The sequence below is a fragment of the Ovis canadensis genome, chromosome 25 (genome assembly GCF_042477335.2).
Source record: "Ovis canadensis isolate MfBH-ARS-UI-01 breed Bighorn chromosome 25, ARS-UI_OviCan_v2, whole genome shotgun sequence".
Lineage (NCBI taxonomy): Eukaryota > Metazoa > Chordata > Mammalia > Artiodactyla > Bovidae > Ovis > Ovis canadensis.
In genome coordinates this window covers 23,622,097-23,634,339 of record NC_091269.1, presented here as the reverse complement: position 1 = coordinate 23,634,339, position 12,243 = coordinate 23,622,097, and the positions used below count along the sequence as shown (strand labels likewise).

At 48.3% G+C, this 12,243-nt stretch overlaps 1 protein-coding gene across 2 annotated transcripts in view; it reads right to left on the bottom strand.

Annotated features, from left to right (window-relative positions):
- Nucleotides 1-3,720: 3,720 nt before the first annotated feature.
- NTPCR (nucleoside-triphosphatase, cancer-related) overlaps nt 3,721-12,243 on the bottom strand; it is a 36,994-nt gene continuing 28,471 nt past the window's right edge. For both annotated transcript variants that reach the window (XM_069572633.1, XM_069572634.1), the window contains one exon: nt 3,721-4,345. In XM_069572633.1, coding sequence (XP_069428734.1) covers nt 4,277-4,345 — 69 coding nt within the window. In that variant the 3' untranslated portion in view covers nt 3,721-4,276. The remainder of the gene's footprint in view (nt 4,346-12,243) is intronic.

The window sequence follows — 12,243 nt, the reverse complement described above, 5'->3', positions numbered from 1 at the left end:
TCAGAGACAGAGTGCGTTCTCAAATCAGTGATGCCTAGAGATGTATCTTTCTTTTTCTGATGGGTTTGCAGATGTCTGTCTAAAGAACAGCTGAAGCGACCTCAGCACAGTGCTTTAAGCTGCCTCAACCAGACCTGGCTGGCAGCTCCTGACATTCTCTTGGGCAGCTTGGCAACCAAGCCCTCGGGACTTAAGGGCGGCTTCCCTACATTAAGGTGGTCACTTGAATTAGGTAAGAAAATGACCCACGCCCAGCAGCATTCAGCCTGGGTGCTCCTTGGGCCTCTAGAAGTAAGAAACAGAGGCATGGCTTTCAGAAAAGTGAAAGCTGCTCAAAGAGCTAGGAAACCAGTCTATAGGGACAGGGTGATGCCGATGAAAAGACAAATGCATCCCTGCTGTGCCTGCCTCTTGTTCCACGAGAAATCTACGAGCTGCTTCTTAACTGCTGGGTCTACTGCTTATTATCCTGGTTCTCTGGCAGTTTTGGGGGGTGCAGCAGGAGGAGGGCAGGTGTGGTCTACCCACTTCAGGGCCAGACTCCTCAGACAGGGCTGCCATGCCCTGCACTGTCTACAGCAGGAAAGCTGCCTGAGTGTGCACGCACGTGGACCCATGCGTGAGATCACGGCTGGCCTCCCTCCAGGACTCTTCTGGGCTGTCAACAACTCAGTCACGCCTTTTAAGTGTTGTAAACAACTTTTATATTTACAACTCCTGAGCTCGTTAATCTGATCTTCAGCTGATCAACTGTTTATCAGAGTGTACTCCTTGCAAAATATTGTATTATTAGCCCACATTTAGAGGAGCTTTCCAAAGGTGACATTTCCTACTGGAGTTATTCAAACGTTCTGCTGGACTTGAGCTCAAGAGTTATTTTCTACATTTGAATGCTGAACAAAATTGCTTCTCTTTTAAAGATAATATAGACCATAGTGTTGGGTTTTATATGAATCACGTGGCTATTCTGGCATTACTGAGTCTACATTCTGCACCGTGTGTTAAAACCATCTGCCTGGCAGGCCGTTTCTAAGGCTGTTTGATGTGCGGACTTCTCTTGGTCCACGAAACAGGCATGACAAGGCCTGTTCCCTGAACTCTCCTCAAGCCTCCTCCACTTTCCTACTGTTTTGTCCCAAGTCACAAGCTCCTGCCATCAGGCCTTCCCCCCACCCCGCCTCCATCTGATCTTCCCAGACACAGCATTCCATGAACACAGACACAGATGGAAGAGAAAGAGGGGCATTCCACCCCGCATTCCCAGGCTTCCCAGGAGCATCGCCGCTTGCCCCTGTAAGTAACTTAATGAACTTACAGCATTATGGGGCCCTCTTCACATCAGCCACGGTAGAGATGATATTTTGTGACTTAGAGGAACATCTCCCTCACGTTTGCTTATTCAGAGATAAAAGGTAACTATTTGGGGGAATTCCCTGGTGACCCAGTGGTTAGACTCAGCACTCTCACTAGCCCTGTCCTGGGTACGATCCCTGGTTGGGGAACAAATATTCCACAGGCGTGACCAAAAACAAACAAAAAAACTCCCAATTTTTAAAATACTGTATGTGAAGCGGCTGCTACAGGGAGGAAGAAAGAACACTTGTGCACACCCGTCCTCCACATCAGCTCTGCCTCGTCCTGCTAACCATGCCTTCCAGCTTGAGCTCTTCACACGACCTCTGCATATGTCCACTGTGTGCTTTTCAGAGTGAATTCCCCCTTGAAGTCTGGACTCAAACCCAACTATGCTAGGCATCTGTATTTATTTGAATAGCAGGCATTTCAAACTCAGGTGTAAGAGGATTCCTGACCTCAAGTGGCCCCCGCACCCCTCCTCTCCGGGAGGCCCTCACCTCAGTGGTTCACTCAGATGCGATGCGGTGCTCAGCGAGTGTGTGCACCTCAGGTGTCCTGCCCTCTCTTCCCTCCTTAACCTCAGCAGAATATTGTTTCTACAGGCTGTGCATGCTTGGCCCTGAGTTGCAGTTATTTGTGAATTCATTTTTATCTGATACCAAGGGCTGGAGCCTTAAACAACAAATATTACTCACAATTGGGAGGCTGGGAAGTCCAAGGTCACATTATCAGCAGATTCAGTGTCTGGTGAGACCCGCTTCCTCGCATGGCAGCAGGGGTGAGGGAGCTCTTTGGAGCCTCTTTTTCAAGGGCACTAATCCCCTTCATGATGGCCCTACCCTCATGACCTAATCACCTCCAAAGGCCCCACCTCCTAATATCATCACATGGGGGATTAGAGTTCAACATGAATTCCTGGGGAAGGGGGCACTTGGGGGGTCATGGGAAGAGACACTCAGACTTGGGCTCAAATCCTTCCCTGCCAGGACCGTCACGAGAGAGACTGCAGGAGCCCCCACACCAGCGACTGCCCAGGGCCATGCTGCGAGGAGACCCCGACACTCACCCTCCTCAAGCTCATCTGGTTTTGGCTCTAAGTGCTCCTTTCCTTTTCTCTCCCCTTCTTTTTTTTTTTTAAACTTTGGATGCTTTTAAAAATAATTTTTACTGGCATATGGGTGATTTATAACATTGTGTTGGTTTCCTTTGGAAGATGTCCCCTTCTACTCACGGCCACAGAGCCTCTGCTAGGGGTGCCAGTGAAGGCTGCTTCCTGCTGGGGCAGGAGCCCCAAGAGGGCAACCTGCTCCCCAGGCCAGGGTGCTAGGGGAACGGGGCCCAGATCTGCTCAGCCTGCCTCCCTCTTTCCTGGTGCTGAGGGCTGCGGGGGCTCATCCAGGGCTGTGGAAGCTGAAGGGGAGTAGATTTATCACAGGAATAGGGCCCCTGCGCCTGAGAAGCCTCTACCTGCTTCAAAGCAGCAGCCATCCCAGTGCACGGAGCCCACAGACCACGCAGAGCTGTGCCCTCTGGTCCCAATGAGTGCAGCTCATGTCACAGCTCACCTGTCGGATGTCACAGCAGAGCGTCCCAGGACATGTCATCCAGGCAGGGAGAGTGGGATGCCCTCACCCTGGCCCAGGCACCCTTTTTCAGGCTGACGTCTATTAATAATCTGGGAGACCCTTTCCAAGTGTAACCCTGCAGAGCCTGGGCCAGTGCAGACCAGGATTCAGAGAGCCACACAGGGCAGACAGACCATCCTAAGAGCCGGTCCCAGGCTGTAAGCTGCCATCTTGGTTTAGATGCCAGTGTTTTCTGCACTGTCTGCCCCAGGGCCCACCTTGCCAGGCTCCTTGCTCTACACATGCCCAAATGGATCAGTGGTCACATTCTTGCACACTCTCAGCAATAGCACCAGCTGGCACTGTGGCAAAAGCTAAAAAAATATACTGGCAATTCAAAAACACTGAAATGTCTATCACTTGAGTATCATCACCCTTGGGAGAGCAACTGTTATCCTCTGTGAGCCCTGGGGTTTCAGTGGTCTGGCCCATGGGGCCCTGCCAGGGCCAAACCTCATCTCTCTGCAGCCTTCTTCCCAACAGCCCTGGCTCTGGCCCTGGCTACTCCCCAGGGGACTGGGTGGAGGGTGAGGGTGGCTTCCTTCAGGCTGGGGCAGCCCTCCTCTGATGGCACTCACTCACCCCTTTTCTGGAAGGGAAACGGGGCCCAGAAAAGTTTGTGAACATGTCTAAATGAATGGGGCCCAAGTGGGGCTCTGATCTGAACCCCTGCTGAGTACCAAGTGCTTCCAACATTTCTACAGGCTGCTCATCCCTCCCACATCAGGACCCCCATGTCTGCAGTCATCACATTTCTCTTTATTTTATTAAGCAATAACCAAACAAATAAACAGTAAAAGATGCGGGCAGGGAAGGACTGAAAATGGCTCTTTTTGAAATATTGATTTTCTTAAAATCAAATAACTGTTATCACTCCAAGTTGCAGGAGGCTGCAGCTGCTTCTGACATGCCAAAATGATCAGGAAGTGAACTCCTCCCCACCCCCCTCTCCTGAACACATTTATAAACTTCAATGGGGGCAAATTCCATCTAATACTCCGAAAACTGTTTCTTCTTTCATAATTTACCCAAATCATACGCACAACTGCAAGAGGAAATAAACAGAAATCTTTCAGCATAAATACACCACAGTGGATTGTTAATCTTGTAGAGCCAATCCAGCATTAAGGCTAATTTGATCTTTTAAAACATTTTATGGAAAACAGCTGTCAGGCTTTCTTTGGAAAAGCCTCCAAGGTTTCATAAACTAATGGCATAAAACCTGGTCGGGCAGAGCACTGGGGCTCCTCTCAAAGAAACGTTTGCACGTGCAGAGAAGTGGTGATACGTCGCCTTCACTTCTGGCTGCTCTGCATGTGGGTCACAATCTCTGGCAAAAGGTGGTTTCTGTTCTCCTTGGTTACCTGCGTAGGAAGAAGCAGAAAAGCAGATTTCAGAGTCCCTTCCCTTTCCTTCAGTTCCCTACTCTGCCGGGTTATACTCTAACAGAACAGCCCAGAAGACGATGCATGCTTTATAGAGTGTGGCCCAGGCGAGGCTGACCCAGCGAGGAACCCCAGGCCTCCCAGAGTGCTCTGAAAGCAGGGCAGGTGGGCTCAAATCCCACCACCAGCTTCTGCGAAGGGACGGCTCACACAATGAGACTGGGTTTTGATGACAGATGGATTTTAACTAGGAGAAGTTCTGTGAATTGAGCCCTGGGAGGGCTGCTGTTGAAGCAGGCTGGGATGCGGCTCAAGTGAAGCCTGACCTGGACGGGAGGGGGCCTGAGGGAAGCCAGAACCACAGCTCCAGGTGGGCACCCACCCACCAGGTGAGCCCTCTCAGGGCAGCCTCACACCCAGGACTCCGGGATTCTCTCCAGGGCAGTAATCCACTCCTCTCTCCCTGACTTAGGAGAGCTGCGAGTTGCAGGAAGCCTCTGACACCAGTCAACTCTGCACCTGAAGGATGAGGAAGGTGCTGGGGATGGGATGCGGTGCAGAGCAGAGCTTTTGCTGAGATCTCAGAGGCAGCGGGGGATGCAGGGCAGACTAGAATGCAGATCCCCCTGCACCCGATGTGTTCGCTCGGCAATTATCACTGTTACAGACAAAAGGAACAAGAGTGGATGCAAGCTCTGCTTGACGATCTGTGTTGTATTTTTCTTTCACTACCACAGGCCCATTGAGTACAATTCAAGCATCCAAACACCCTCCCAGGGAGCCCAGTGGGGGGCTGTTTCCCCAGCACGGGGCAGGGTGGTCTCTCCTCATCACCAGCGCCTTCCTGTGCCACCCACACAACATTCAACACCTACTGCCGGGGGGAGGTGCCAGGAGTGGCAAGATTCAGCCAGTACTTTGACCTCACAGAGCCCGAAGACCAGATGAGGGGCACACATAACAACAGCGAGGGCAAGGCTGGCAGAGGGGCCCTGAGACCCTGAGCGTCTGGGGAGGCATGGGATACTGGGGACAGGGGAGAAGAGCAATGATCAGAGATGAGGAAAGGCCTCCACAGGCCTCCACAGGCCTCCACTGCTTTTGACCAGTGGGCCTGGGAGAAGGGCAGTGGCAGTGAAGGGCGATGAGACGGAAAGCGCACCAGCCAGGATCCTGGTCCTGGGCACAGGCTGCTTAGGTGCACAGTCAGGGCCCACAGAGTGAGCTTCAACAGATGTGAGGTTCAGGGATGATGACAGCCCTAGAGCACTGCCAAGCCACCCTGCCAGTGCCACTGTCACCCAGGTGTCCTGCCGGAGCCCAGCCACCCTCCTCAGGAGCTGCTGGGGCTGCAGCAGGGACAGGGGCCCCCCACCAGCCCCAGAACATGCAGCGAACCTCCCCATGCCTTGGTTAGGGAGAAAAAGAGTCACAATCAAAACTGCAAAGACACACTTTGGGAATGGCTTCTCATTTAAAACCAATGAACAGGATGCAAAGAGTATATGAATATTTTGCCACCCCCTTTGATTTTCCTAAGATGATTTCTGAAATTTATGCATGTCTATGTGAAACCGTCTACAGTGTTCAGTTATGTGCTCCTTTTCCACTGAAGACAAGTTTCGTAAATGCAGGAACAGGGAATAGGCACAGTATCATCTGTCAGCGCAGGTGCCCCTCCCTTTCAGGAGAATTCCTCTTTCCGGGAGAGTTTAAGGAGAGGAAGGCACTGGGGCCTGGGAGAGGAAAGGAGGTGAGGACGACTCAGGAAGGACCCCAGCGTCCTCACCCCTTGCCTCCCACCATGCCCTCCCAGGGCTGCAGAACGGCTCAGCCTCAGGTCCCGTGAAGATCAGACCCTGAATTCCAGGGCTGGACTGCATTCATCCTGGGTCTGACACAGAAAATGTTTACTATATTCTAAGCTGAGGAGGGTCTCTGAAATAGAGCTGAGCGGTTAAATACAGACTGAAGACTCTGACCGAAGAAGCATCCAAAGTGCTCTGAGACTCCTGGGGCCAGGGAAAGGCCTCAGAGCTAACTGTGAATGACTCAGGGCCGTCACATCACGAAGGTGCGAACATTTGGACAGAAGAACACGTGGGCAAGACACATCTCTTTATGCATATCTGCGCAAGAGAGCAAAACAAAACCACACACATTTCCTAGAAACCGTGCGGGAAGCACCCTGACAGGTTTAAATAAGCAGGAGAATAAAAAAGGAAATTGAATTGACAATGCTCATTATTATAAGTTAATGCATATCAAAAGTATTACTAGTCTGTTTCATATTTTGTCTTTATTTTATTGAACCTAAAAATAGGATGATTCATGAATTCAAACCCTCTATTACGTTCTAAACCAAGAATTATTTTGCAAATGCGGCTTTTGGGAACCCAGTGCCCACAGCAGAGAAGGGACTGCATTCCACATCCCAGGGCAACACCACGTCTCCTTAGAGGAGGAAGGGGGAGGGATGGTTCTTTGTTCAGCCGTCCTGCCTATGGATTTCTGTGTGAGTATACAACATATTCAACATAGCTTTTGTGTTTGTGTGCTCAGTTGCATCCAACTCTGGGACCCCATGATAAGCCACGGGGGTCACAACAGTCGTTCACAACTTAACAAGTAAACACCAAACAACAGGAACAAAAAACATGTAGACATCATACAACACAGCTTCACTGAGACACAATTCATACTCCATAAAACTCAACCTCTTAAAGACAGAACTTGGTGGCTTTTAGTACGATCACAGTTGTGTTATAATCAGCACTGTGTTTTAGAGTATTTCCATCACCCTCCCTCTCTGCAAAAAACCCCACTCCTGATCACCACACTCACACCTTCCCCAGGCCCCAGCAACCACTGATCCAAGGTCTGTGTCGACAGATTCGCCTATTCTGGACATTTCGTATAGATGGAATCACACAGTCTGGAATCCAGTGTGACAGGGCTCCTCCACTTGGCATCACGTGCTGTTAATTCCTCCAGGCTGAGTACCTATCACCACGTCACGCCCTCTTCTTGTGAGCAAAGACGGTATGTACATCATTTGAGTACACCAACCACATCCTTGTCTGTTCATCACCTGAGGGACATTTGGGCTTGTCTCACTTTTTGGCTAACATGCACAGTGCTGCTATGAACATGGGGTATACAAGATTTTGTGTGAACATGTTTCTAATTCTTTGGGGCACACGCCTAGCAGTGGGATGGCTGGGTAATAGGGTAATGCCATATCTAGCTTTCTGAGGAACTGCTGCATTTTTCCAGTCTCGGCAGCAGGCTATGAGGGCACCAATCTCCCCAAAGCCTTAGCAACACTTTTTATTTTCCATTTCTTTACCTTCCTTGTAGCCATCCCAGTAATGTGAAGCACTATCTCACTGTGGTTCTGGTTTGCAATGCCCTAAAAACCAACAGTGTTACACATATGTGCATGTGCTTTTCGACCATTTTTCTATCTTTGGAGAAATGTCTTTTGTTTCTTTGCTCCTTTTTAAATTGGTTTATTTGTTTTTTAATTACTGAACTGTAATAAGAGTTCTTTAGGTATCCTGGGATACATGAAGTTCCTTATCAGGTGCATGATTTTTAAATGTTTCCCCATCCTGTCAGTGGCCAGCTTACTTTTTTGGCAGTGTCCTTTGAAGCGCACGATTTCTAAATTCTGATAAAATCTTTTTCCTCGTCACTTGTGTTTTTGGTGTTGCATCAGATAAGACTCTAGAAGGAAACGGCACCCCACTCCAGTACTCTTGCCTGGAAAATCCCACGGATGGAGGAGCCTGGTGGGCTACAGTCCATGGGGTCACAAAGAGTCAGACACGACTGAGTGATTTCACTTCACTTCAACCCAAGTTTACAGAGGTTTACTCCTTTCATTCTTACGTGCAGATCTGTGAGTTTGGGTTAATTTTTGTGTCTGATGTGAGGTAAGAGTTCAACTTCATTCTTTTGGATGTGGATGTCCAATTTTTCAGCACCATTTGCTGAAAAATGATTCTTTGTTAACGTCCTGGCACTCTTGTTGAAGATCAGTTGATTGCAGACGTGAAGGTTTACTTCTGGACTTTGATTCGACCCCTGTGATCTACGTGCCTGTCCCTGTGTTAGCACCATGCTGTCTCGATTACTGTAGCTTTGCAATAAGTTTTGAAATCAGGAAGTATGAGTCTTCCAACATCATTCTTCCGTTTCACAGTTGTTTTAACTGGGTCCTTTGAATTTCCATAAGAATTTTAGGATTAGCTTGTTAATTTCTATTTAAAAAAACAAACAAACAGAAAACCCTGCCTGCTGCCTTCTTATGTAGCAGTTGGCAGGTATACTTTCTCTTCTGTGCTTACAGGAGTCTGTGACCCTGAAACAGCATCAAATTCCTGGTGAGATTAAAATGGTTTATACGTTGCTTGGTTAAAATACCCATGGCCAGGAAGAGTAAGAGGAGGTCTAGAAGTTTTCAAACCGGAGGGAAGCTGGGACCTAGTCCCCATTTTGTGATCTTGCAATCCACTGGCAAAAACTAAAAGAAGAAAAACGGATTTATGGATGACAAGTTTAAATGGCTCTGAATTCAGAATAGTAGAACAGATTTTAGTTACCGCAATATTTTTATAAAGTAGAAAAAACAAATAATCTCTAGGAATCTTAGATTTTTAAAGTCACCTGAACCATCCCTACCCTCGAAGTTAACACACAGAAGGGCTACGCTAATGCTTAGGCTTTGGGGTCAAAAGACTGAGGTCTGAATCCTCGTTGTGCCCCCATTAACCTTGGATAAGGCATGCCAGCTCTCCCTGATGATGAGGCTGCTATCACGTCCCCACACACTGATGGACCTCAGCACTGCCTTTAGGTGTCCCAGGACTGGGGGCTGCCAGCCCAGGCCTCTCAACCCCCAATCCTCAGACTCCAGGCATCTCCCCTGTACCCTCAGAAGGCAGCGTTCTCCAGCATCTCCAACAAGGAGACATTTCACAGGAAATCAAAAGCAACATGCTTTGGAAATTCCACCAATATGACCAAACTCGTACTTTTTGTTAGAAGTGACCAGCAGAGATAAAAGTATTTCTTAATGTTGTTGATCAGAGAAGGATGGAAGCAGTAAAGAGCCGTAATCTGAGTAGTCAGAGTCGTAATCTGGACCCGTGAAGGTCTTCACCTCTTGTCCCCATAGCACTGACATCACCATTGAATGTTTTCTGATATTTGGTCTCAAACAACCTCATGAAGTGAAGTGAAAGTTGCTCAGTTGTGTCCAACTCTTTGCGATGCCATGGACTATAGAGTCCATGGAATTCTCCAGGCCAGAATACTGGTGTGGGTAGCCTTTCCCTTCTCCAGGGTATCTTCCCATCCCAGGGATCAAACCCAGGTCTTCCGCATTGCAGGCAGATTCTTTACCAGCTGAGCCACAAGGGAAGCCCAAATTTAGACCTTAGAGAGGGCAACTGGATTTGAACTGGGGACCTCCTGATCTGCAATCAAATGCTTTATCACTGAGCTATACTCCCAACAGGTATATATTTAAAACATGTTTCAGTAGCTACACACTTAGCAGTAAGCTCTAGAATAAACAAGGAAAACATTTCCAAACTTCTGAGAGGGAAACAGAATTCTCAGGAAGGGAACCTTCAATGCCTGAACTTGCGTAAGGATGGAACGTTCTACACCCCCGAGTTCCACAGCTCCCTGTGGCTCTGGCTTTTAATTTTTTCAGTCTGCTCTTTCTTTGAAATCTCTACCATTTTACCACTCCCATTCACTGATTCTGTCCTCTGTCAACTCCCTTCAGCTGGCTGGGTCCAGCCACGGACCTTCTCATTCAGTCATTGCAGCTTACATCCTGAATTTTTCATTTGAGTCCTCCTTAGAGCTTCCCTATCTTTGCTGAAACTTTTGATGTCTTCGCCTGAGGCCTTCTATTTTCTATTTGTTTCTAGTGGGTTTGTAATTGATTGCTGACACGTTTATGATGGTTGTTTGAAAAATCTCTACCCTATAACTGGAGAAGGTGATGGCACCCCACTCCAGTACTCTTGCCTGGAAAATCATGGACAGAGGAGCCTGGCAGGCTGCAGTCCATAGGGTCGCGAAGAGTCGGACATGACTGAGCGACTTCCCTTTCACTTTTCACTTTCATGCATTGGAGAAGGAAATGGCAACCCACTCCAGTGTTCCTGTGTGGAGAATCCCAGGGATGAGGGAGCCTGGTGGGCTGCCGTCTATGGGGTTGCACAGAGCTGGACATGCCTGAAGTAACTTAGCGCAGCAGCTATAATCCCAACATCCATGTCATCCTCCTGCTGGCACAGTGGCTGTTTATCTTTCGCACTCAGGCTGATCTTCTGGTCCTTGGCGTGACAAGTGACTTCCGTTTGTGTCTCCCGTGCTGTCCTGGGGTCCTGAGGTCCCCAGTCTGTGTGCCTTCCTCCATTCACCATTCAGGTCTTCTCAGGTCTGATTTATGTACAACGTCCAAGGCTGTCAGCTGTACTTAGGAGGAGGAACACTTTCTCTCAAACTGGAAATGTCCTCAGCTGTCTTTCTGGTAAGTAAGGCACTGTTCACCTAAACCCTATGACGAACAATCCAGGCGCTGCGAACAGCTCTGAGTCACTGTGAATGCTTCCCCAACGTCACAACTGCAGCCCCATCTCCACATCGTCTGTCAGCACGGGGAAGCTGTCCTCCATGTATACATAAATTATTTCCTTATTTGGAATATTCTCCCTACCTGTCCTCTCTTTCCTCTTCAAAAATCCACCCAAGAACCCCTTCCTCCTGGAAACCTCTCTCCACTCCTTCTGTTCACACTGATCTCTCTTCTCATCTTCAGATTTTGACTGTCCCATGGTCTGTTTTTCTGGAGGGAAGGGTACACTCCTCACATGTGCTTGTACCATGGATTAAGTATTTGATGCAAAGGATGCTCTCAAAAATAAATTCAGATTAACTTTGCTGCTTATTAGAAAGCGGAAGGACTAAAGAAATATCTAATCCAACTCCTAAATCTGCAGATGAGTGAGCTTCTTCATTTATAAAATATGCGCAGAAGGTTCACAGGAGACCCAAAGGAATGCAGGAAAGACAAGAATAACGGGGTTTCTTGCATAATTAACCAAAAGCTAGTCGCTTTATTTATACATCATTAAGATCAATGATTACCTTGCCTAGAGAATAATTTCCTAGCTTAGAGAAGAGAAGCTGTGGTATTGTCTTAAGATACAGCACTTGTTTCTGATTTAACAGTCAACCCCCAAGTCCACTACAGGGCTATTAGTTTGCAGAGACACCCAATCCCTGGGGCTTAGCATCAGCAGCTCTGCAGGCCCTCAGCTTGGAAGCTATCTGACCTGAAAACTAATTGTCTTTCATGATCTTTTATTATTCACTGACTGTTTCCACAGAAACTATGATCACAACCAAAAACTCCTTAATATGGAGGCCACACAGTGTAAGACATAGACAAGGTAACATAAAACTCTGAAGACACGGTCACGCCCTTTGAGGAAGTGACCCTGTGTGGCGCCCAGGCCTCCCCTGATCACTACCGCCTGCCCCCAAAGACCACAGTGCCTGGGTTCACGTTCTTTGCATTTAGCCATAACTGAAACCGCATAATTGCCTGCTCACATTTCTGTTATCCAGCCCCTCCATTAGAATTTTAGCTCCATGAGGATAAGGACTTGTGTCTCATTCATCAAGACCTAGAACGAGGCCAAGCACACAGGAGATGCTCAATTCATGCACAGAGATGCTCAATCTCTCACTTACCAAGTAAGTGAGAGAATAAATGAATTAAGCAACTTTCAGACACATTACTCCAGCCCTGGCTGCTCTAACCTTAATGGCTGCCAACCGCCCAGAAG